At 40.6% G+C, this 23,865-nt stretch overlaps 1 protein-coding gene across 1 annotated transcript in view; it reads left to right on the forward strand.

The window, feature by feature from the left end:
• The window catches only part of jade2 (jade family PHD finger 2), a 170,742-nt gene extending 148,976 nt beyond the window's left edge, over window positions 1-21,766 (forward strand). Inside the window, exons 12-14 of the mRNA XM_051400617.1 lie at window positions 6,463-6,594; window positions 16,688-16,833; window positions 18,585-21,766. Coding sequence (XP_051256577.1) covers window positions 6,463-6,594; window positions 16,688-16,833; window positions 18,585-19,382 — 1,076 coding nt within the window. The 3' untranslated portion in view covers window positions 19,383-21,766. The remainder of the gene's footprint in view (window positions 1-6,462; window positions 6,595-16,687; window positions 16,834-18,584) is intronic.
• Window positions 21,767-23,865: the final 2,099 nt, after the last annotated feature.

Below are 23,865 nucleotides of genomic sequence, written 5' to 3' on the forward strand. Positions count from 1 at the left end.
TCTCCTGTGACAGTCAGATTTTTGACAGGCTTTTCTTTGGCAGTCATTTAAAAGAAGAGATTGAGTCACGCTCAACAGGATTATGTGTATACTGAATACAGAAGTGTGATAAGTGTTTATGACACTTCTGTACACAGTATACACATAATCCTTCTCTCTGAAACTTAAGATAATAGGATTTCCCCATTTATTTCTGATGTTAAACTAGGTTTTGTCAGTTCATTTCGTCCGTTTGTTTTTAATGCAGGTCAGAAAGACAATTGATTCACTTCTCCACAGCTCATCAGTTCTCATATTTAACTATAATCTTAGATATGCACACATAAGGAGTTCTAGCTGTTCAAACATACTGATGCACATAAAATAATACAGGTTCAGTTACATTCTATACCGTAGGACGTTTTCTTGAAAGTGCACACGCGCACACACACACACACACACATACACACGCACACACACACACACATTCACACAGTATTATTGTTATGCAGGAAGTGCACTACATTTACATTCTGGCTCAAACCGAACTGTGACAAGCTGACAGTGGTTAGTATTGGCCTCTCTGATCTGCTCTCAGCCAGTGTGTGTGTGTATGTGTGTGAGGAGTGTGAGAAAGACAGAGAAAATAAGGACGGAGGAAGAAGACGATGGGAAGGGACAAGAAGGTAATAGGATGAAAGAAAGAGTGGAAGAAGAGAGAGAGACGGGCGTAGGGACAATGAGAGAGACAGGAAGAATGTGAAAGGACAGAGGAAAGGGTGGAGAGAGGGAGGAAAAGACAGAAGGGGAGTAAAAAAGGAAACTTTCTCACATTGCACTAATGAGCTCAGGTAAGAAATGGGACACAGTGGCTACACACACACACACATACACACACAGACCCACACGCTGCAGTTCAGTGCACCTAGAAAGAGGGGAAATTAATCACACACTTCAAAAAGACGAATCCCCTGGTGCTGTTGCACCTTCTAAACAAGGGAGGGAAGGATAATATTGCAGAGATGGAGAGAAACGCAACAGCAGAACGTAAAGACAAAAGAGGGAAAAAAAGCACCGATCTGACAAAAAAGTGTTTAAAAAGGTTTCCACTGCTGATAGTTGGATTTGAGCTGAGATTACAAACTGCAGGGGGAAAGCTTCCACACGTTTGAGCAGAGCCTGCAGGCGTCCTTGAAGGCCCAAAGACTAGTTTTCCATGCTGCAGAACATATAAAAGAACAAGATCAGATTAGACAAAAGAATGGGGGAAAATGTGGAAAAATTGTCCCTGGGAGATCAGAGGATAAGATGGTCCCTCCTGTCAAAACAAAAAAAAAGAAAGAAATTACAATTTGGGAGCTGTGTGAAGAAGCGTTCCCCCTGGGAGCTCCCTCAAAGATCCCCCAGTGTTAATAGCCTCCGCAATTTCAGCAACAGCCATAAAATAAATTGGAAAAAAGGGGGAGAAATGTCTCGTAGCATGTCAGGTACCTGCGCTCTTTTACAAATTCTTTTTATATATAAAAAAAGGTTTCATACAGTCGTACTATACTTCTTTCACCTTCACACTAATTCTACTTGTCAGATTTTAGTTTTTACACTACAGTCACACTCACATCCTACAAATATTCTCTCCGTCTCTCATTCACTTCTATTAGAGCTCGCTCGTTTGTTCAACTTTGACCATGTGAACGTGCACATTTGGCCAATAGCAACTCTGATGCACTGATTGACTGTGTGTGGCACTGGAGAAGTTAGTATTCTAGCATGTTGCATCACTGTGTTTACTACAACATCACTCCACCAGACTACAGACTGTAATGTTGGTCTAACACGCAGTATGAAATTTGAAAGGACGGCTAATTGGACTGCACAAGTTCAAAATTGCAGTTAAACCAGTTAGTACACGGAAAAACAAAGGATTTGTTCGAGACGGTGTCTTTGCACGCAAAGATGACACACAGTCATTGGGTTATTCGTTAAAGGTCCACGGTGTATCGTGGAATCTAGTGATGTAATTGCAGATCATAACTCTATCGCTTCACCCTCCCTCTCCACACGCGTAGGATACACTCCCTTCCGCGGCGTGGACAAACCAGCAGCTTTCGTCTGCAGATGAGCCAGAGTTGGATCCTGGACGTAAATAAAATCCAATTTTTGAGATTCAAGATGAGCAGTTATTTTCTTGTCAGTAGTCTCATGATTTCTGTCATGGTCAGAAAAAACGATTTCTCTATTATAGAATTTTCTCTCATGTGGAGAGATGAAACTTGAGCCAATTTTTAACTAAGTATTTTCAAAAAGGATTTTCTCTTAATCTGGTACTGTCCTTGCAAAAGCACAAGTGGTCTTTTTAGGCTCTGGAGAAAGGAAGGATGTTAGCATTGTTTCTGGTGCACAGCTACAACTAAAGTACAGAAGTACACATTAAATAGCTACTGTACATGAGAGAGGCTGAAGGTATCAGGTGCTATAGCAGTTATCCTTTTACATCTGCTTTCATCTAACAAACTCCATCTCGCTTCCTGCTTTTAGGGTCAAATGGCCACATCCATGTTCAATGCAATGTTTGTCACATTCATAACTTTTATAAACTACGGCAGTTTTTAACTCTGCTGAACTTTTCACAGCAAGACATTTCCTCCTAACCCAGTGACGATCTGGCACGGAGCTGGAAATAAAAACTCTGCCACACTTTTAAAACTGTATTCCATCCCATTTCATCTTCCCGACCAGCATTCATGCTGTCAGTTACCATAACTTTTCAAACCCTTGGAAAACATGAATATTTCTAAACAAAAATGGAAACTTTTTAACCCGCACAGACATACAGTACACATAAATGTTCTTTTCTTCTTTCTTTTGCTTTTTCTTTGTTTCCAAACATTAAGTATTGTACTTCTAGTGAATTGTACTGTCCTACACTCTCTTCTCTTCCTCTCTTTGCTCTCTTACTGCTGAAGACACACACACACGCACACACAGGGTCGTCTCAGTGTGAAATCTCTCTCTGGTCTCTCTCAGCTCCATTCATGCATGTCCTGCTCCTCCATGCTAAAGCAAGCATGAGGACAGCCTACTGCTGGCTATGACAGCCACACACGCAGTGTAGGCATGTATTGTTCTGACCAACATACACACACACACACACACACATACACACACACATAATTTAAAAGATATATACTGTATGCTACATAACAGCTACAATACATGCAGCTTTTAAAGCTGTCAATTGGTCAACCACTTTGGTCCAGAATAAAATATCTCAATGACTCCTGGATGGATTAGGATTAACTTTTATACAGACATTCATGCCCCCCAGAGGATGAATCCTACGGACTTTAGTGAGTCCCCTGAGTTTTTGTCTTCTAGCACCACAAGGTTTCCTTTTGTGAGTGAAATGTCGCAACAGTCGGATGGAGTGCCATGACATTCAGTATAGGCATTAAAGTCCCCCACAGGATTAATTGTGATATATGTGATATCTTCTGGCTCTTCATATAGCGCCATCATCAGCCCAAAGTTTGTTTAGCACTTAGATTTATGATGAAATACCTGCAAAACGAATGCCTCAGCTGTAGTTCGTGTTTAGTGCTAATAAGCACATTTAACATGCAAGATGTGAAGATGTGTTAGAGTTTAACTCAAAGTGCGAAGCAGAGTTGCTAGCACGGAGGAGACTAGACTAAACTAACACATTTTTAACGGGGAATTGAACTTTCTACACTTTGTTCCATCTCCTGCTGTGAACGGGGTCGTCTGATGGTGAGGGCTGCTGCCTCTGCTTAAAGAAAGTGAGAGAAGAAAAGAGAGTGACATGCAAAAAAACTGCTCATTATACTGCACATCAGGATAATTAAAAATAATAAATGGTAGTTTTGTCATGTACATTTTGGGATTTTTCTTTTTGTATTATGGCTATATATAATTGAATGTCCCCCTTATTTTGAATAGCCAGCTTAATTAGATAAATATATTTTTAATAAACATCTTAAAAGACATTTTAAGTGTCCCATGTGTCACTCTTCAGCTGTCACTATTGATTAAAGGCAAAAAGTAATGAGGCCTACATTTCTATTTCTTACAGACACTTACTAATAAACTTTCTGTAGGTGTCAGATCATCAAATACAATCACTTTTCTAAACTCCAGTATAACTGTAATGAACTTGCAGGTGCCACCTGCTGTAACAGTGCACGCCCACACACACACACACACACACACACACACACACACACACACATACATACAGTATATAAACACAGCAGCAGGAGAGTTAGTGAGCCATGCAGTCAGGACTCTGTGTTTGTGTAAACAGCAGGAGTCTGTAACAACAAGACATCCCAACAATAAGGGCTTCCCATGTCACAGAATGAGAGACTGAGAGAGATCATCACTGTGCCGTATGTGTAAGTCAGTGGAGTGTGACTGCATCGTTTCCTTACATGCTGTGTGTCTGTGTGTACACTGTGTGTACACTGTGTGTGTGTGTGTGTGTGTGTGTGTGTTAAGCGTCCATGTGTTTGTGTTAAATGCAGAGCTCCACTATAAACAATCATTCTTCCTGTAGTAGAATCATGTCATAAACTATTTTAACTGCAACTGTTTTGATAATTGATTAATTATTAAGGTAATATCTAAAGGAAAAACAGCATCCACGACTCCAGCTTCTCCAATGTGAACTTTTTGGTCAAAACAAGCAATAATAAAATGGTGCCCTGGGCTTTAGAAAACTTGTGACCGGCGCTTTACAATTAGTCAATTAATCGTGACAATAATCCGCCAATTATTCGATAATGAAAAACAAATTTTTTGTTGCAGCCCTAACTGAATTACTGTAATTTAGTTATCTGGAAAATTGGATTTGGCTATACATTATAATGTTAGGCAATTAAAATAATCTGTAATGATTAAATTCAAATTTGATATAGAATGTGGTGGTTTTCTTACCTACTTTCCCCCTCGTCATGCCGCTGACTCCTGCGCCAGATAGATGGTAATTAATTTTTAATTTTCATCATTGTACCTATTTACAGTGGTTTGTTAACAAAAGTAAACTAAATATTCAGAAACTGTTCAGGCTGTATAGCTTCGTTTTATACCATTAATTTAGCTGCATTAATGTTATAAAGAAATATGGGATTTTATATTAAACTACCATGTTGATAACAGTTTAAAATACAGCAACATTGAAACCTTTGTTAAGTTAGTATTTATTGCAGGACTAATGTATTAGACTGCATTACACCGTCCGCTTTTGTTCCCTTTTTTTGGTCTTTGATCATGTGTATATATGTATCAGTGTTTGGTGTGTTACCTTCCACATTCTCAGCTGGAGGGTGAGACTGAAGTCTCCTGGAGTGAGAGGACAGCTCGCAGCAGGGAGGCGCTCTGCAGGGCTCTGTTACATGTCATACTGTGTGTGTGTGTGTGTGTGTGAAGACTAACACACAACTGATGTGTTTGTGTTTCTATACATACAGTATATAAGTGGTCTCTTTCCTCAGGGTATTCGACAGTGTTGCGGTTTTTCTTTTCAAAAAAGTCTGAAAGGTGGAGTAGACTGTTGGATTTTTACTAACAGAGATAAAAGAACACGAAACACAGTGCATCCGCACACAGAGATGGCCGCGAACACCATGAGTGGTCTTTGTTTTCTTGCTTTAACTCTGAGGTTAACTGAGGTATCTTTCACCAAGCACACATGGGTCTTGAATCTGACAGCCTTACACCCTCAAACTTGAACTAGAATACTAAACAACCTTTAGAAGAAGAATTATCATGCATCCCAGGCATTTAGGTTTTATCTGGGTAGAGCAGAAGTGTAAATGTGTGAAGATGAACTACTGCTGTGTATCACCAAACCTCATCAGGAGGAGAGTCACATTTAGCCAATTACACCTTTTCTGCAACCATGAACTGGCTTACAACCTTTAAAAGCCTTTGAGGATTACTTCAGATGGATGATGTCCTGTAATAATATTTTTCAATCAGACTTTAAGTTGTCAGTCACAAGCTCTTCATGTACTTGTGTTTCAGGAGATGAAGAGTACATTCTAGAGGGCTATAACACAATCAAACACAATCAATGAGTGTATCTTTCATGTGTGGAAACGTCTTCAGGCCAATGTAGTCTTTTCTCTGCTGTTTTTCTTATTCTTCCATCTTTATTTCCTCCCTCTGCCTTATAAACTGTGTACATCCAAATGTCAAACACATTTTTACAGTCTTGTAAAGCTTTCTGTAAAGAAAATAAAACTATTTCCTAAAATGTCAACAAATATTCTGAAAAACTTCAATAACTGATTAGTATGGCTTTTTTTCCCCACTATATCTATACGTCTTGAATGTTTTTTGTATGCTACTTTCTCACTCAAAACCACCTGAAAGGAAGAAGTTCCCCAGGCTCAGTGACACTTTCCATCTAAATCAAGCTTAAATTGAATAAATCAACTAAATCCCTTCTGTGTCTCCCTGCAGAGAAAACCCAGAAGGGAGAAAAGAGGAAGCAGAATGGAGTGAAGGAGAAAGGGAAGGAGAGGAGGAAGAGTAGTCCTGAGAAGAAAAAGGAGAGATTGAAGTCAGAGAACGGCTCCCTGCTAAAAGAGCTAGGTACATTGTATGTTTGTGTGTGTGTGTGTGTGTGTGTGCGTGCGTGGGTGGGTGTACGCCCTGCAGTGTTTGCAAACTGATCAAATGCACCTCATTGGCTGAACGTATGCCACATATGTGTGTGTGTGTTTGTGTGTCCATATGAAAGATCCTGCTGACAAAAAGCTTGCAGCACATTTGTACACTTGATGCACCAATAATTTATTTGCAGCAGCCTTTTGCTTTACAAAAGGGCAAAATGCAATAACAACACAAGCAAGACATTATAAAGGTTGAAAATCTCTAATATTGTTTCTGTTTCAGCTGATAAAGACTTTACCTGTGGAAACTCTTCAATAAATTATTGATGCATCAAGAGTGCTGCAACCTTTGACAAAAAACTGTTATAATCTGCTATGGTCAGCATGTGGTCCATGCTTGGCGTGTTACCTTTTCCTTTTTTTCACAGATTTCATGCCTCCATCATCAGTGTTGTCATACCTTTTCTGTGTGTTCCTCTGTGTAGATCAAGTGTCAGATGCAACGATAAAATCTTTAATAGGAGTTGACTGCAGCTTAGCCCAGCAGGTCTGATCTGATGCATCAATCTGGCAGTGTAACATCACTCAGAGACAGAGAGGCAAACAAAGTGAGAGAGAGAGAGATGAAGCAAGACTGGATATTATAAAAATGTCATCCTGTAAATTATGCAGACCTCCTCTCAGCTCTCATGTAATAACTAAATCACCTTGCTTTAGCCTGTAGGACTGCCGAACGTCCATCTGAGAGGTACAGCACGAGTTAGAATCATCCTGGGAACTGAGCTGTAGTCCAATAGTTGAGAGACTAACCTCTAAACCATCCTATAAAGAGTAAGATTAAAAAACGGGCATTATTCATTCAAAATTACCAAAGATACAGGGATGAGCAAGTCATTTATGTAAATGTCTTTATTTTAGTTTTAAACTTATTTTTTTTTTTTTAAGTAAATGATCAATCTAAAAGAAAAACAATCATCCGGGGCTTCCCTGATTTCAAAAACCTTTCAACAGTGCAGTAGAGCAGGTGATGAGGCTCATTGGTACTGTAGTATTGCATGCTTTAGTGTTTGTGTTGCCTGTGGAGATTGTTAAAGGTGAAGACAACATGAAGAATGTTGAAAAGAGGCTCAGTCATCTAATTTTCAGTAACACATCTTGCAAATCCATTTCCACTACAAAGCTTCTGCTCACAGTAATCCATGCTCTCTATGAAAGACCGATGGACCCAGCAGAGAATAATGTACACAGTTACTATGGGGAATATACAGAAAGCACAATACTGCCTGCACACGTACAATACACCTGTCTGGTCTTGTGGTGGTATCAATTGGAGAAATCTGACTATGATATGGTATTTTTTGTAAAGTAAAGTTGCAAAATACATCTTTGCCCTGTGTTTTGTCAAAATGGAAACAATTTGATCACTAATCCAAACTTTTATGTGGGTAAAAGGGAGTGAAAGTTGGGGATAAGAGGACGAGAAAACAGGCATAGACATGATGGTAAAACTGAAAAAAGAGAGAGAGAAGCTCTGTCAGCGTCAATCTTTGTCATTAATGAGCGACTGGGAGAGAGATGCCGTTAGAATAAGGGAGAGAGGGCCTGTCACTGCCAATCCTCATCATTAGTGAGATGTGGATGGATGATAATGGTTGTCTGTCCTGCTAGAAGGTGATCCATTCCCCCACCACCCGTCATTACAGCTACGTATGATTCTCAGAAGACAGATATTAAATGGAAATTGAGCACGCCGATTATATGTATGTAGATATGTGTTCGTAACATTGACAATTTACAGGCATTTAGCTGACACTCGTATCCACTGCGACTTGAAGTGAGCGAGCAGATAAAGACTCAGTGTCTCGCTCGAGGACACAAGATAGACTGTTGATGGAGACACACTGGCGGCTGTGGTGATTGAATCTGTAGCTTTTAAGTTGTCAAGACAAGCCACCTGCCTGACTGTTGGGGTGCAAATTAACATTTCAATGCTCAGACATCCTCATAGAAGTCAAACAGATACTGTACTCTGAAGCAGTTTGTCCATCACTAAGCAGTGAGAGAGGGTTATTTTTTACTTTCCACACTGAACAGAAGTGACATGTTTGGCCTGGAGACGACTATTTTTTGTGGCTGAGAGCTCGAGTTTCTCAGGAAATAATCCAGGTCCATGTTAGCGAGGGTGGAAATGTGTTGACTGATGTGTCAAATCATGGATCCAGATGCCAAGGCGTCTCTATTCAGAAACATGGGAGTTTTAGATTTTAAATTGAATATCCATCCCCCCCTGTTCATGTCCATCTGTCTACCTCTATATCTGTATTCATTGTGGTAGACAGGCTTGTTTTGAAATTTGGCTCTCTTGGATGTGTCGGTAGCTCACGTAATGTCATATTTCCTGACATCCTAAAAACATCCTCAGTTTATTTTTTTCAGATACAGCTGCTTCATGGGGCAGTAGAGCTGTGACAGTTTGATGAGATTTGGTGCTGTCGGTCGTGGCAGCACCAGTGCACGCTGTCAGAATCAAACCGAGTGTTTCCTCTCTTTAAGGTTATAGCTTTCATGCTTTTATTTTGGAAAGGTTTCCCTCCTAAATTACATAACCACTCGAAGCATAAAGTATTGTTATTCATTACCTGTTTAGACACAGCTTCCTCCTACTTCCTTTATTATAAATTACACTTACATCTGCTTACAACTACATTATAGTGTGTTATAATCCAGTTTATTATGTTTAGATACTCCTTATAAATGCTAAATAAGGGTACTTAAAGTTTATGACGGAAAAACCTACCAAGTAATGTTATTCAAGTTTTTATTGTATAAGGAAATAAATAATTAACATGCAAACAATAAAGAGGAAAAAAGACTCAATTGGTGATATACTCTATGTTTGTGTGGGTGAATAAAATGGAAAACAAAGTCCTCCATATCTTCAGGCTTCCTCTAAAAAAAAAAAATCTCCTCCGCTGTGAATAGCTTCTATATGTAGGACATCAAGTGGGTGGATTTGTAGCCTTGCATAATCCTTGTTTATATGTACCCAGATCTAATAAGTTAGGAATATTTCTGCAATGACATTCTGTAAAAAGCTTTGGCTACACAGACAATTACTGTAAATGATTAATATCTGAGAGCCTAAATGAATGACTGTGTTCTTTAATATCATTTATCCTCTTTTTCATGTACGCAAGTGAATGATGGATAATTATGTTTTTTTTTTTCACATGTAAAGATCCTAAAAGAGAGGTGAGAGGTGAAGTCCTGCAGCTTAATGAAGTGTGAATAGAAGGAATACATCAACATAAAATACATTTGTATTCAAATACATTTACAGGACATATTGGCACACTGATAGCAGTTCTACAGCAACATGTAAAATGTGAGGAGCTCTGGTCCTTCCTGTGATCTCAGAAAACGAACATGACAGAACGTTGCTCAAAGCTAGAAAAACCACCCAACAAAGACTTCATGCTGTCATCAAAGGATGAAACCTGAAGCTGCTCTGTCGATAAAGAAATGGGCTTCTGCCTTTGTGGGATTATAGCGTTTTGGTAGGAATTATATACAGCCAAGCTTAACCTTACTCTATTGTTAACATTTCTGTAACATAAAATCCAGCCACACGTCCGCAAAGGTTCAGTTTCCACTTGTAGGAGTTTGGAGTTTTGGCTTTGGGTGTCAGCTGCAGAGTTTTGGGAAATAGGCTTGTAAGTGGAAGGACTGTTAGTTTAAGTCTCCTGCATTGATGGGAAGTTGTTTAACGTTACTGTTAGACCTGTATATTGATTTTATTCTGCAGTTTCAGAAAACTTAAAATAACTTTCCCCAAAAGGCAGTTCCACTTTTGAGCAACATACAGTTATTTTTTGTAATTTTAGCCACCCTTTGTATTGGCTGTTAGGGGTTGGAATTGTTGGGAGTCTGATAATTTGATTCTACTTACATTTTTGGTGTCACAATTCAATGCAGAATTGATTCAGATGAAGGGTTCTATTTTCAGGTTTTTAGTCAAGCCATTTACTTTGTGTATTTAGTCCACTCATATGCAATATAGTTTTATGTTCCCAAGGAAGTAAATGTTAACTTTAAATATTTATAATACATCAGTGTCAGTCATTAAACATCGGATTTGGTCAAACTCTAGTGCATATACACAGTATAATATGCAGCATTTATACAATGTCCATTATATGTGTATTAGTATACAATCAAGATACAAACCGGCAGAGATGTTTTGAGCTCTTCACCCACACACAGTGACTATCAGCAATGACGCAGGACTTTCTCTCATTTCCTTATTTAACCAGAGCTGAGGGTCGCCAAGCCAACAGTATTTTCCTGTCAAAGTGAATTTGATCAATAAACAGAGGGATGATAACACAGGACAGGAGAGTAGTTTGCCTCACTTGCTTCCTGTTCTGATATTATCTTCCTCTCTTTTTCTATTCATCTTTTTTAGTTTTCCTCTGTTTTTCACTGTGAATCTGTCTCTTTTTTTTCCCCCTCTCTTATACTGGCTCTGTGTTATAACACTACCTCTTTCTGTTTATCTTCACGTCATCTCTCTTCCTCTCTTTCCCTGACTCGGTCTCTCCATCTGACTGATGAGGGATAAGGACTGCAACCTGATGTTGAATAGATGCTGGGAAATCATCCCTCAGATGGTGTTTCCATGACAAACAAGCCCTTCTGTGTATGTGGTGTACTCTTGTTGTGTGCAATCGTATCATCTGTCTGCATTTGTGTGTGCGTGCATGCATGCTTTCCTTTGCCAGTGTTATATATATATATATATATATATATATATATATCGTTCCTGTCTCAGTGTGTCATCTGTGTGTTTGTTTTTGCATGCCGTATGTGTTCATATCTCACAGTCTCAGTGTGTGTGTTTGTGTGTCAGGCCATCTGTTCTCTGTCGGGTCTGGTCCTGACTCCCAGGGCTTTGTCTTCCTCTTAGTGTTCTGGGATCAAGAAGACAGATATGTACCAGAACTCCGTCTCAGATGTACTGTCCCTTATCCCCACTGTTTATTAGTGGGGCCCATATGCCAGTGGTGATTTGGAAAAGGGGAGATTGTTGTGTAATCTTCCTGGTGTCACCCTCACAGGCACTGAGGCGTTTCATCCCTAAAACTGAGATCCATAACAAATTTCAGTCGGGAATCCAGTGTAATCAGAGTGTTGTTAGACAAATTTACATTTACTGGAACCTTTTTTTAAACTATCCATTGAATAAATGAAATGCAACATAATTCTGAAAGTGCTACCCGCTAAGAGTTTATTCACTACAGTTACTGATTTCAGTGGATCGTCTAAGAGGAATGAGATTTTCTGAGCAGCCCTTGTGTTATTCCACTGTGAAAATGACTGAAATGAATACTCAAGGACATTCTAGCAAGTTTATGCATATGCAATCACACTGTGGTTGAAATAATACCTGTGAGAGAAGTAAACAAATCATCTGCACAGTAAATTTGGTATGTGTCTAACCTCTAACCCAGACTACAATGAGAGAGGTCAAATTCAGGTGGAGGCTTTGTATAGGTACTGCAGATTTATGATGTATAATAACAATAAATAGCACTTTTCAAAAAGAAATTCTCTGTTCACGTTACACAACAGCATTGAGCATTGAGGCGAAAGTTGATGCAGGTTCATGTTTTTTGCGTTTTTTGTGTGTGCGACTCCCTTTGTTCAACTTTTGTGTCTGGCAGTGACTGTAAAAGCAAGGGAGCATTGAGTTCTCACCATTGGTAGGTAGGTTGAGAAAAGTGTCCCTCACTCAGAGCACTACAAGTCTCGGCTGCGGTGCATACTGGTGTTTTTCAGGCCGTTGTTACTGAGGGAATAGCTACCTTTGTGTCCTGCATGGTGACTTTTTATTTGTACTTTCATTGAATTTCTGTGTCTCTCCACAGACGCTTGTGTTCTTTCATTCTGAATGAAAACACAACAGGCTCCAAACGTCATGGCTGATTCGTAATAACTGGGATTTTAAACCCTATTAAGGTGTATGAGGCAGTTGAAACAGAGCAAAGAAAATCTGAATATTTTACATTTCATTCAGGTAGTCAAAAAAATAATAAGGCCAAATTACAGATTAGAATTGTGTGGGATCATTTTGACAATATGGTAAGAGACAGAAAAGTAAAATGTCTCTTTTGTTGTAGAGAATAACTCTGACAGGTGGATTTCAGTTGATTCGTGCTGAGCTTTTTTACTCTGGTTGCCATTATTGTGTCCTATTCTGTGATTTCCCTCCTTTATTCAGGTATTCAGTTTTCTCTTTTTCTGCCTGCTGCACTTCTTGTCTCTCCTTCATTGCTCTGATGTGTCTTTTGATCGCTCTTTTGTGCCTCCTGCACATTTACTCGCTGTTTCCATCACTGTCTTTCTGCTGGAGTTTCCAGGCAGACCCAAGAACAATCATCAGACTGTAGTGAGAGTTTACCTCGCAACACACACACACACACGCTCTCTCACATGCACAGGCCTGGTCTTGGCCCTGTCCTGCTGGTAGTGAATTCCTTACCCGGCACTGCCCTAGTAGCTTTGGCTAGCGAATGATTTGCTGCTACAATATCAGCTGTTCTGTAATGCCATCCTGGGGCTTTTTGTTGCCGTAACACTAGCGTGCACTGGCACTGCTTCCCCAAACTGTTGTTGTCACCTTGTACAAGAGCTTTAGACGGCTTTAACGGCAGCAGCACCTTTTGATACATAGCATTAGCCTACAGTATCCCCATTTGTTCAACATGTTAGCTGTAGCTGAAGGAGGAGGAGGAGGAGTCAGTGTCGTCATCTGATTTAAAAGATACAGCTCCACTATCAGTAGGAACTATTATTTGGTTCCTCCGGCATATTTAAGCCGGAAAGAAAGCGATCCATTGTTATTAATTACTGGTATTTTTCTGCAATACACATTTTTTAGACCAATTCCACAAAGAAACCCACCCTTGTCTTTTTTATGCATTCATGTGCCTCTCAGGATGAATTGAAGTGATTTAGTGATCAGTCAGTTAAAATTTCCCATCAGCCTCAGCTGTACTTTGTATTTAGTGCTAACTAGCAAATGTCAGAATGCTAACAAGCTATACTATGATTGTGAATATGGTACATGTTATATCTGCTAAACATCAGCCAGTCACTGTGAGCATGTAAGCTTTTAACTGCTGTGTCTCAGTACAGCTTCAGAGAGCTGGTAGCGTGGCTGTAGTCTCGTTGCTGTGTTTTTCCAGCTGTAGTATAGTAAACAATGATGTTAGGATGGACCGTATGTGATGCTATTTGAAAATAGCTACAGACTACAGAGTGGCATGTTGCAGGTTTCCCTCCTACCTTCCTCTCTCTGAACTCTGCTACTCTCTTCTCCTCTATTACCCCCTCCTGTCTTCCTCACACTTCTTCACAGCCTCTTTTTTTTCCCCTCTGTCACCTATTCCCTCCCTCAGAGCTCTCTCGACTCCTGCAGAGACATGCTGCGTCATGGAAACGACCAGCTCGGGGTGTGTGTGTGTGTGTGTGTGTGTGTGTGTGGGGAGGATTGCTGGTGTTAAAGCCACCCTAACAGCACCTCCTGCTGTCCTGCTTGGCAGATCATTATAGGCACTGAAGATTTACAGTGAGGCTGAACGACAGAGACAAGAAAGAGAGAAAGAATCTGAGACCAGAAAAATCTGCATACACTTGTCGGTATTTTTCATAATGTGTTTGTGTGCAAGTTTTGGTCAACATTATCTATGGACTTGTGGGTTGTTAAGAGGAAGTTGTTCGCCATGACAGAGTCACAGTGCTCTCATGCAGAGGTCTATGGTTGTTTATGGCTAATTAAGAACACAAGATGTCCCTATTTTTAGATAGATCTAGATCTTTCTAGATCAGTGGTTCCCAACTTAAGGGTCATGGGGGGGTCACAAGGCCTTCTTGATTTTAAGGGGTGATCTCGCACACACTTTGGTGGTCGGTGTGTCTATTGCTAGCTAACTTACAGCTACAGTTGGGACATTGCATTTCAGATTTCAAATTTGAAAAATATCTGTTTAATCATCCTTTTATTTTTTATCAGCAATGAAGTAATGTGCCAAACATTCAGGGAGTGATTTAGCTAAATAACTAACTTGTAATCTATCTAACAACTTTAAGTTATTTACTAGTTAACATTATCAAATGGATGAATTTGACATGGTTTCAGAAAAAAGATACTGGATTCCGATTCAATTAAATGCTGTCAAACCGCCCCTAACCCCGGCTCTCCTGCCTCTGAATGTTAGGATGTAAAGATATAAGGAGTGAAAGACTGGCAAGCCAAAATATGGGCACAGGAGAGAAAAAGTGCCTGAGCTAGTGGATCCCCCCGCCCATTCTCTGTTCTCCTTAAGCCTCGCTGTATTCCCTGCATTGTGCGTATAGATGAGTTTGTGTGTGCGTGTGTTTGTGTGTCAGAGTAAGAAAGACTAAAATGCCACAGACAGACACGCAGTGCTTTGGCAGCACTTTCACAGCCCACAATGAAAGAAAAGGAGCCATGAAAATCTCCTAATTATACACACACACAGAGAGACACCACAGTGTTGGGAATGAGACAGGAAACAGGATTTCTGCTGTAACATGGGTTTATATGTTCATTATTGATGAAGCAACAGAAAGACTATGTTTGGATTTGGAGTTTATCACTACATACTGTAAATGTCAGTGTGTCAAGTTGTTTTTCTCTCTCTCTCTTTTTCTAAAAGATCTACAGCTGGCTCTGTGTTTCCGTTTAGAATTGTGATTAGGGCAAAATGGAAAAACTAACATTTAGAGGTGCTATGTGAGAGATTAACATCAATTTGGAGGTGTTACATTACAGTTTTGATTATATTCATTTTGAGATGTTGGTATAATTAACATAAAACAAACAAGGATATCAGCCTCCACTTGCTTTTTAATGTTTTCCCACCAGGTCAGATTGAGGAAACTATTACATTGCTTTATTGTACACAAGTGGAATACGCTGTGATTTCAAACAGCTCTGTACTGTTTAGACAGTAGCTGTATGGATGCGTTATGCTGTCATCATATGCATCCTTTTTTTTGTGAGTAGATTTTACCGGATTTGTCCACCAATCATCTTTGCAATATTTAGCTTGAGAGTCATGCTAAGACTGTTAAACTTTGGAAAAGTCATCCAAATTGAGAAGTTTGTCTTTATAATCTTTAATTAGGATTCAAACTTTATATATGAAATTCACTTCCCGCTAGATGTCGCACTAGAGAACCAGCATCTCAGACCAAGACAATGGGCACTGCGGCTGAAAACCGTCTTTGTTAGTCTTTCAACAGTTCTACTTTCCAACAATCACTAGCACTTGTTTGATTGAAATATAGGTATAGCTGGTATAGCTGGCATGTAACGTTAGCTAATCCACTGGGACAAATACACCCGTGAAAGTACGTCCCTTAAAAGTGGTTGATCTGGCGACACTTATAGTTACTGGTGGTAACGGTAAGTGTCGTTTCCTACTACAGTTCCTAAAATTCTGGGGGCAGCAAAACGAACTACTGTCATTTATAAATAAGTCGGGCAGTAATTGACTATTCTCCATAGAGCTGTAGTGTGCGGACAGCAGGGTACAGGGAATTTAGTTGGTTACCTCACTGAGAATTTGAAGGTGTGCAGCTCTTCAGCTAACAGCTTACTTACTTCATAGTAAAGCAAACTCAAGTTTCTTTAGTTAAATGCTTTTAATGTGAAGCTGCAGCAGTAAGAAATGTTTGGCTTGCATTAACAGCAACTTAAGACAGATTTTTTTTCTGTTGACAGAGTGAGCTGACTGAGCTAACCCTGTATTTAACAGAATTGTGTGATTTAAGGTTTGGTACAATGATCTTGCATTGAAAAATGTGCAGCACCCCTCACCTGTCTGCTTTGTCTTTCTCCCCCTTCTCTCTCCTTCATCCCTACCAATTTTTTCCCACGGCTTTTTGCCACCCCTGCTCACTCTCTCCCTCTGTTTCTGTCTCGATATCATCCATCTCTTCCTCCCCGCATTCCTCCCTGCTTATGTTCCTTCCCCTTCTTTCAGGTTTGTCAAAGTCCTTCCCATTGGACAACTCTCTGTTCGACAGCTGGCTCGCGCAGTCGGTTCAGATCACCGCTGATGACATGCTGAGCCAGTGGGCCCTGGGTGCCCAACATCGGGACAAGAGCGGCAGCCTGCTCTCCGACCAGGTAGGGCTTTCAGTCGCGGGAGGCCAGCAAAGTAATGCCTCGACTATTTCTGAGTTGAATGATAACTAATACATACTTTAGAGCTACTTTTGATAATACAGCAACGGATTGAATTCAACTGTGGATTTTAACTTTTATTGTACCTTCAAAATAAAAAGTGATCCGCCAACTGAACTTAATTTCAGTGGCAAACAGCACACAGACCAGACCAGTTAAAGGAGGAATACATAAGACAGCTGCAGTTCGGCTCTTGACAGTGAATGGCAGCACACATTGCAAAAGTCAAACAGTCCATCACCTCTTGAACTGAATCCCAGTCCACTTCACTGGTGGACAAAACTGACTGCCAGGAGCCAAATAAGAAACTGTCCTGCCTATAGACGTTATTGAAACGGACATCCAAAGTTGCATGAAGTTCCTAGTTAAAAATCTTGACTAGGGGGCAAAAGGGAGAGAAAAATGTGTAGGTGGGAAGTAAACTTTTAAAAAACTTAATAACTGCTATAATCAATTGCAACAGCTAATACTGCCTGTATTGTACAAGGACAGAATACACAAGAAATTTTTGCACGTTTGTGCACTGAAAATGTTCCATGTTAACATTACTTTTCCACACATAAGCTAAATCAAAATATTTGCTCAATCTAATGACTTTACCTTGAGACTATCACGTTAATGTTTACATGTAAAATGGAGCACTGTTGTTATTTTTCTGCATGTGTTCCCTCTTGCTCTGATAGCACTTTTAACAAGTAAATTTGTGATTTTTAACTGACTTGAGCTGTTAGCACTATATTAAAACTTGGGTGTATCTTCTACAATAACTTTGAATAATTCTGAAGAGTTTCCATTTTATTGTAGTACATTATAGTTTCCCACACTGAAAACCATCGAAAGTTCCCACTTTCGTCACACACCCACAGAAAAGACTTAAGCCTCCACACTTGAAACCACCTTTTATTTAGAATTATTTTGCCTCTTTAGATTGAATCTTTACATAAGCAGAGTTTTGAGTGTGTGTGTGTGTGTGTGTGTGTGTGTGTGTGTGTGTGTGTGTGTGTGTGTGTGTGTGTGTGTGTGTGTGTGTGTGTGTGTGTGTTTTGCTCACTTTCCACTGTGGGTTGATCAGTTTTAAGAAAGAACTCATGGTCAGAGCAGAGCTGCACTGTAGCTGACCTGCTGTTCTCCTCAGGAATGTGCTGTTTGTGTATTGATTGGCAGGGGCCTTCAACCAGTATGCATGATATAACTCCATTGTTTGAGGATTTGTTCAGGAACAAAACAACACATGAACACTGTAATTTTTAATTAAAAAGAATGTTTATATGAAACCTGATATCCTTAAGAAGGGAGTTTTAAGAAGGGCCCGAAGTTGAATTTTACAATTCAAACAAACAATTCAACAGAAACATATATGTAACAACGTAAAATGCCATCAGAATGTTAGCTTTGTCATTCAAAGCTTGAATATCTGATGAACATCTATTGCTCAAAAGGTGGTGGTGGGTGGGGAGTTTTTGTTGAAACATATTACGGGCAAGAATGTGAGGTTTAAAAACCAGAAACCCAAGTAACAGGCAAACTTATTGCTGTATTGATCGACAAGCAAAATTCCAGATATAACATTTTGTCTGAAACCATTCCTTTTTTATTAAAATTCCTTTTAATTCTTCCTCTCTCATCGCTCCTGTTTCATCTCCAATTCCTGTCTTTCCTTGTCTCACCTCCTCTCCTGTTCTCTTCTCATCCAGCTCCTGCAAGGCGAGGAAAGCTTGCTAAACCTTATGATGGAGAACTCCATGCAGTCTACCTGGAAAACACCCCAGCTGGGCCGCAAACCGCGAGGGAGCAACAAGCCCCGTGCTCGTGGACACCCGCAATCCACCAGCCCCACCCAGCCCCAGACACTCCTGTCTGCAGCGGCTGCCTCCGCTGCCTGCAGCCCCTCCACTGCTAAGAGCCTTTGGGCGAGCGTTGCGGAGGAAAAGCCCAGCCATGTGGGCCGCAAAGGAGAAAGGTCCAGGGGCGCCTCCAAGGCCCTGCACCACCACCTTCATCACCACCAAACCAGGAGCTCTGACCTGCACAGGGACCCTCCGCCGCAGCCACCGATCTCCAAAATGGATTCTTGTCATATCTCAGAGGACCCCGGCTGGGACAGCATCCACACAGGGAATGGTGTTGCATCAGGGGCTGGATCTGGTTTCACTGCAAGCTCATCTCCACTTCCGGCCTCAAGCCCTGGGGTCACAGTGCCTGACACAGGGGCGATCCTCCGTGGCGGGGCTCCGCGGCTCCGTCTGTCCCGCCACGGTAAATCCAGAGGGAGGGGCTTCAGTGGAGGTGGAAGCATAGCAGGGCTGGAGTCTGTGGACCTACCACTCACAGGAAAGGACACGTCCCTGCTGGACGCTGCCGAAACTGACGGGTACTTCTCTGATGGCGAGCAGAGTGATACGGACACACGCTCTGGCGGACGCAAACTCCGCTTGCCGCAGTTGCATTCTGGGAACGAGGACCTGCTGAGAAGGAGCGTGCTGGCGTCTTAAAGCACTGAGACTCCCACTAACACACAAACACACACACACACACAGTTATCCAAGCAGAGTCCCGCTGGCTAATTGTTTCTCCATCTGTGCCCAGAATACAGTCTACAAAACATGGCTGTATGGCTTTGTTCAACCAAATCCCTGTCACATTAACGTGGAAAATCTCTTCAGCTCTTACCTGCTTTGTTTTGGGGTGAATTTGAATGTAGCTGTTTGTCTGTCGTACAGTAAAGCTTCTCCACCGGACCGTAGTTTGTCGTTAGCTTACCACAAGATGCGATATGTTCAACAAATAGGAAACAAACATTACCCTTAGTCTTTCTCTTGTTTTGTATTTGAGATTCATTTTGTTTCTGGGTGTCGAAGTACCCATTTCTGGCCTCATGTCTGTGGTATCTGCCAGACTTGGGAACAAACACTTTGGGGCATTATTGTTATTATTCAAGCTGGTTTCAGGGTCCGCTTTGCTCTTGGTCTTTATGGCCTGAGATGCATCCAATGAGTCCTTGTTTTCTTGAATATGTTCAGTGGAAAGACAATTTCACACCAGAGCTGGTCTGAATATGTACAGATGGTGACATGGGACAACATGTATTCAGCCTTGAAAAGCACAACTAGCTAGTCGAAAGAGCTGTAATGTAAGCACTCGTGTGTGTATAATAGATGTTCATCCGGGGTTGGGGTCAATTTTCATCATGTTGACTCAGTTGTAAAATGTACACTAAAACCGCCATTCTCCAATTTATCTGCAAAAAAAAAAAAAAAAGACAAAAAAAAGATTTCCAGCTTCTCCAGTTTTTGAATAGCCAGTTTATTGACCCCAACCCTGGTGTTCATTCAGATTGTCACACAGAGACACAAACACAGACATACTGACACACATACTACTATAAGCAAATCCCTTTTGCTCACATCATAGCCGTTCGAAATATTTGATCTGACTTTTGTCAGCTGCTTTCAAATTCTTCCTAATTCTGAGTTCTTTGGGTTTTTTTTATTTTATTTTTTTTAGTCTGAATGTTTGGAGAAAGTTCATTGTAGAAACTCTGTGCCTTCTGTCGCTTGCCCTGCGCCCCTACAGCTCCTTAACCCCCCTTGCCCCTCAACCTTATCACTCAACCAAACAATCAGTAAGAAGATCAATCAGTCGTTTTCTCAATCGGATTTGTAACAATCAAACCAAAAGGAAATCCCGTTGGATTGGTTACTGAGTGTGGCCAGCATTGGGCTCCTTGTCACCTTAACAATTTTCTAGTGCCTGAAACAAGGATGTAAATGCAGCATTTGCCATTAATCAACAAAGCATCTGCAACAGATAGCAAAGCAGAGCCACACCATACTATCAGTGCAAAGAGCTGCCTACTGTTATGTGCCCCCACCAACTAGATCGCCTGCAGTCCAGAGCCATCGATAAACAGAGTTTGGCCAGGTTACACTGTGACCACAACAATAGATACACATGGAGAGGAAAAACAGAGAAAATAAAACATAATCCTGCTAGCCAACTGCTTTTTAGATTGGTGGTAAAACAACTTTTGTATTTTGTGTAGTTTCCTCTGTCAGTGGACAGGTCAGTGGTATGAATTACTAATGCTTCAATATTCAAGTTTCTTGTGTAAAAATCGGCCTAAATTTTGTGCCAAATAACAAATGTGTGCAAACATACAAGAGCCTCCCTGTCACAGACAGTCCTCATTGGACATTTGATGAATTGTTGAGAGAAAACTGGACAAAGAATGTGACAAAATAATCTCAACTCAAAGGTCCATTTAGTAGCTTTTGGAGCTTTCAACCACAACGCACAGTCTTGGCTGGCTCAGGTGTCATCGCATGACCAAAGATTGGAAAAACTTGTTTTATGAGCATCTTAGAAATGACCATTACATAACTTGAAGGTTACTCAAACCTCCTTTGACATGTCTCATTCATATAAAACAATCACTGACTCACTGTGCTTGTTAACATGAGCATCCATTGTGCAGTGTATTTACATCTTTGGATTATTTCTAGGTAGTGAAGCTGTTAAAAAGCAGTTATTTGTGGTTACTATATGAGGCCACCAGGGTTCACAGTGCACCGTGCAGTTTTCAGGCAACACGCGTAAACACAAATGAGTTAGTCATACTTTATATTACCCATGTGTATCTATGCAATTTATGATACGAGTGTAAGATGCCCAACACTGTTTTATTCTGTTAAGCTCTAAAGCAGGTTACACGTTTGACATGGACAGGCTCTGATAACTGATGGCTCTGCTGCACCTGTTCTCCTGTTAGATGAATGATGAAAATGTAATAATCAGCTTCAGAGGCCTGCGCTCTTAAGTTCTTGAATTGAGTTGTTTGTAAATTTGTTTTTTAAAAAGACTTTTTGTTGTTCTCTCAGAGAGTTGTATTTTGTACTTAAAGCAGTCCATGGTATTCTCAGGGGTTAAAAAATCTTTAAAAAAAGAATAAAAGGTTAAAGAATTTATCGAAAAAGCGACGCAAGACATAGATACATATATATATACATACATATTTTATATCGTATACTATATATATATATATACACAAAGTGATGTGTGTATGTCTAGAAACTTCCTTATTTGGCAAGCTTCGCTGTTTGAACTCCTACACGACTACTACTGAGCATGTTCCTTCTCTCAGTATGACCATACAACCATCAGCCCTGGGTTCAGTAGTCTCAACCAATAATTAATTAACGCTTATCCTCTTGTTTGAGTTACCAGATGACTAGGACAGGTCAGATGATATTGGCTTGGTGGTCAACTACAAGGAAATTCTTTATTTTCATTCTCTCCGCTTTCTTGCAGCTAAGACCTCACCCGTCTGATTCAAAATTAGGGTGAAATAAAGTACCGGAGGTGATTTCAAGGGCTGCTTGACCCAGGCCTGATGAACAGACACTTAAATAGAGGTGCAAGTCCAATCTACTTCCTCTGTTTTTTTCTGTATGGACGGCTTCTCACCGGTCTTCTGAAGTGACCATGCCAAAGAACAGATCTGTGTATCAAGGCAGCATATTTACATCTTATCTACACAAACACACATACACGTGCTCCGAATCTGGTTTTCAAGATGAAGAATGTTAGATAGGGGAGGTCAGATGACGCTGCCAGCGCTGTCTAGGTCAGCTCGGTTTAATCCAGATCTCAACCTGGTTCGACCCAGCTCCATAGGGTTTAGTCAAATGTGCTGTGGTGTTATGTGACCTCCTCCAATGCAGGGGGCGCTGTTCATTTTACCACCATAAACACAACCTGAAATCTCCTAGATCTGCATTCACAGGGGCTTCACATAGGAAAAGCCTGTTGCCCACAGTATGGGCTGGCGATGGTTTGTTAAACAGACTCACACATATAAACCCCCTTCAGAAAAAGCCAAATGCTGAACTGAACACACAACATACAGCTCTCTCTCTCTCTGTCTCTCTCTCTCTCTCTCTCTCTCACACACAAACACACACACACACACACACACACACACACACACATACACCAGAGCTGGTATAACAGGGTTATAATGTAAAAGATGACTAGTTTTTTATGTATATGTGGTCCTGACTGCATCAGGAAGTATAAGCTTACTCAGAGTGAAATGCCCCCTAACAACAGGAGAGTATTATTACTGGTGACAGCGCAGCCTCTCTGTCTCCTTAGTCCTTTAGGTGTAGCCATCGTAGAAGATTCACATAATAAGTCCTCCACTCATCTTGTTTTCGCCATAGAGAGGCAAAGTCTGGCCAAAACCCTCTTTTAAAAGTCAAGGGTTTGTGTGCAAAGTGTTGTCTGAAGGAGCTGCTGATTTTGTTAAGCAGCATTTATATACAGGACAGGTGGAGGAATTTGAACTTCTACGTTGGCTACCGTTATTACAACGCCCATGGAAACTGACCACAACAACACATACAACGACAATAACTGCAACAAAAGCTTGTGTTTTGAAGTGAGGATGTGGTGAAGTATCAATACGGCCCACAGGATCCTCCACCAGGTGGTTGTAACCATTCATGTGTTGCTAAGACATAAAAATGTAATCTTGGTTTCAATATTCAATGTTCAGAGTAGCCTGACTTTGTAGACAGTGGTATTAGACAAGGCCTCACATTTACGGCCTTAACATGTAGTAGCAAATGCTAAGGCTGCACAGTGCTGGTAGGTGGAAAAAAAAAAAAAAGAAATCACTTTTTCTTTTGGCTGAATTTCCTCTACAGAAAGTTGTGGAGGTAGTTAGGTGAGTTGCTGTTCCTGAACCCAAGAATAGCACCGTGGTACCTTGTCAGGCAAATTGCAGTTTAGATGTTTTTTTCTCCTTGATACTGTGCAGCCTTGGCATACACAAACTGGTTATTATTCTATATTTACAGTGTGGCTTCAATGCCCTCTCCTTCCGCTTCGTAGATACTGTAGACTGGACTCTTTTGCAGGTTCTTTTTTATCAATATCCACTAGAATACAACTTCAAAGCATCACTGTCCTCTG

The sequence above is a fragment of the Dicentrarchus labrax genome, unplaced genomic scaffold, assembly GCF_905237075.1.
Source record: "Dicentrarchus labrax unplaced genomic scaffold, dlabrax2021, whole genome shotgun sequence".
Classification (NCBI taxonomy): domain Eukaryota; kingdom Metazoa; phylum Chordata; class Actinopteri; family Moronidae; genus Dicentrarchus; species Dicentrarchus labrax.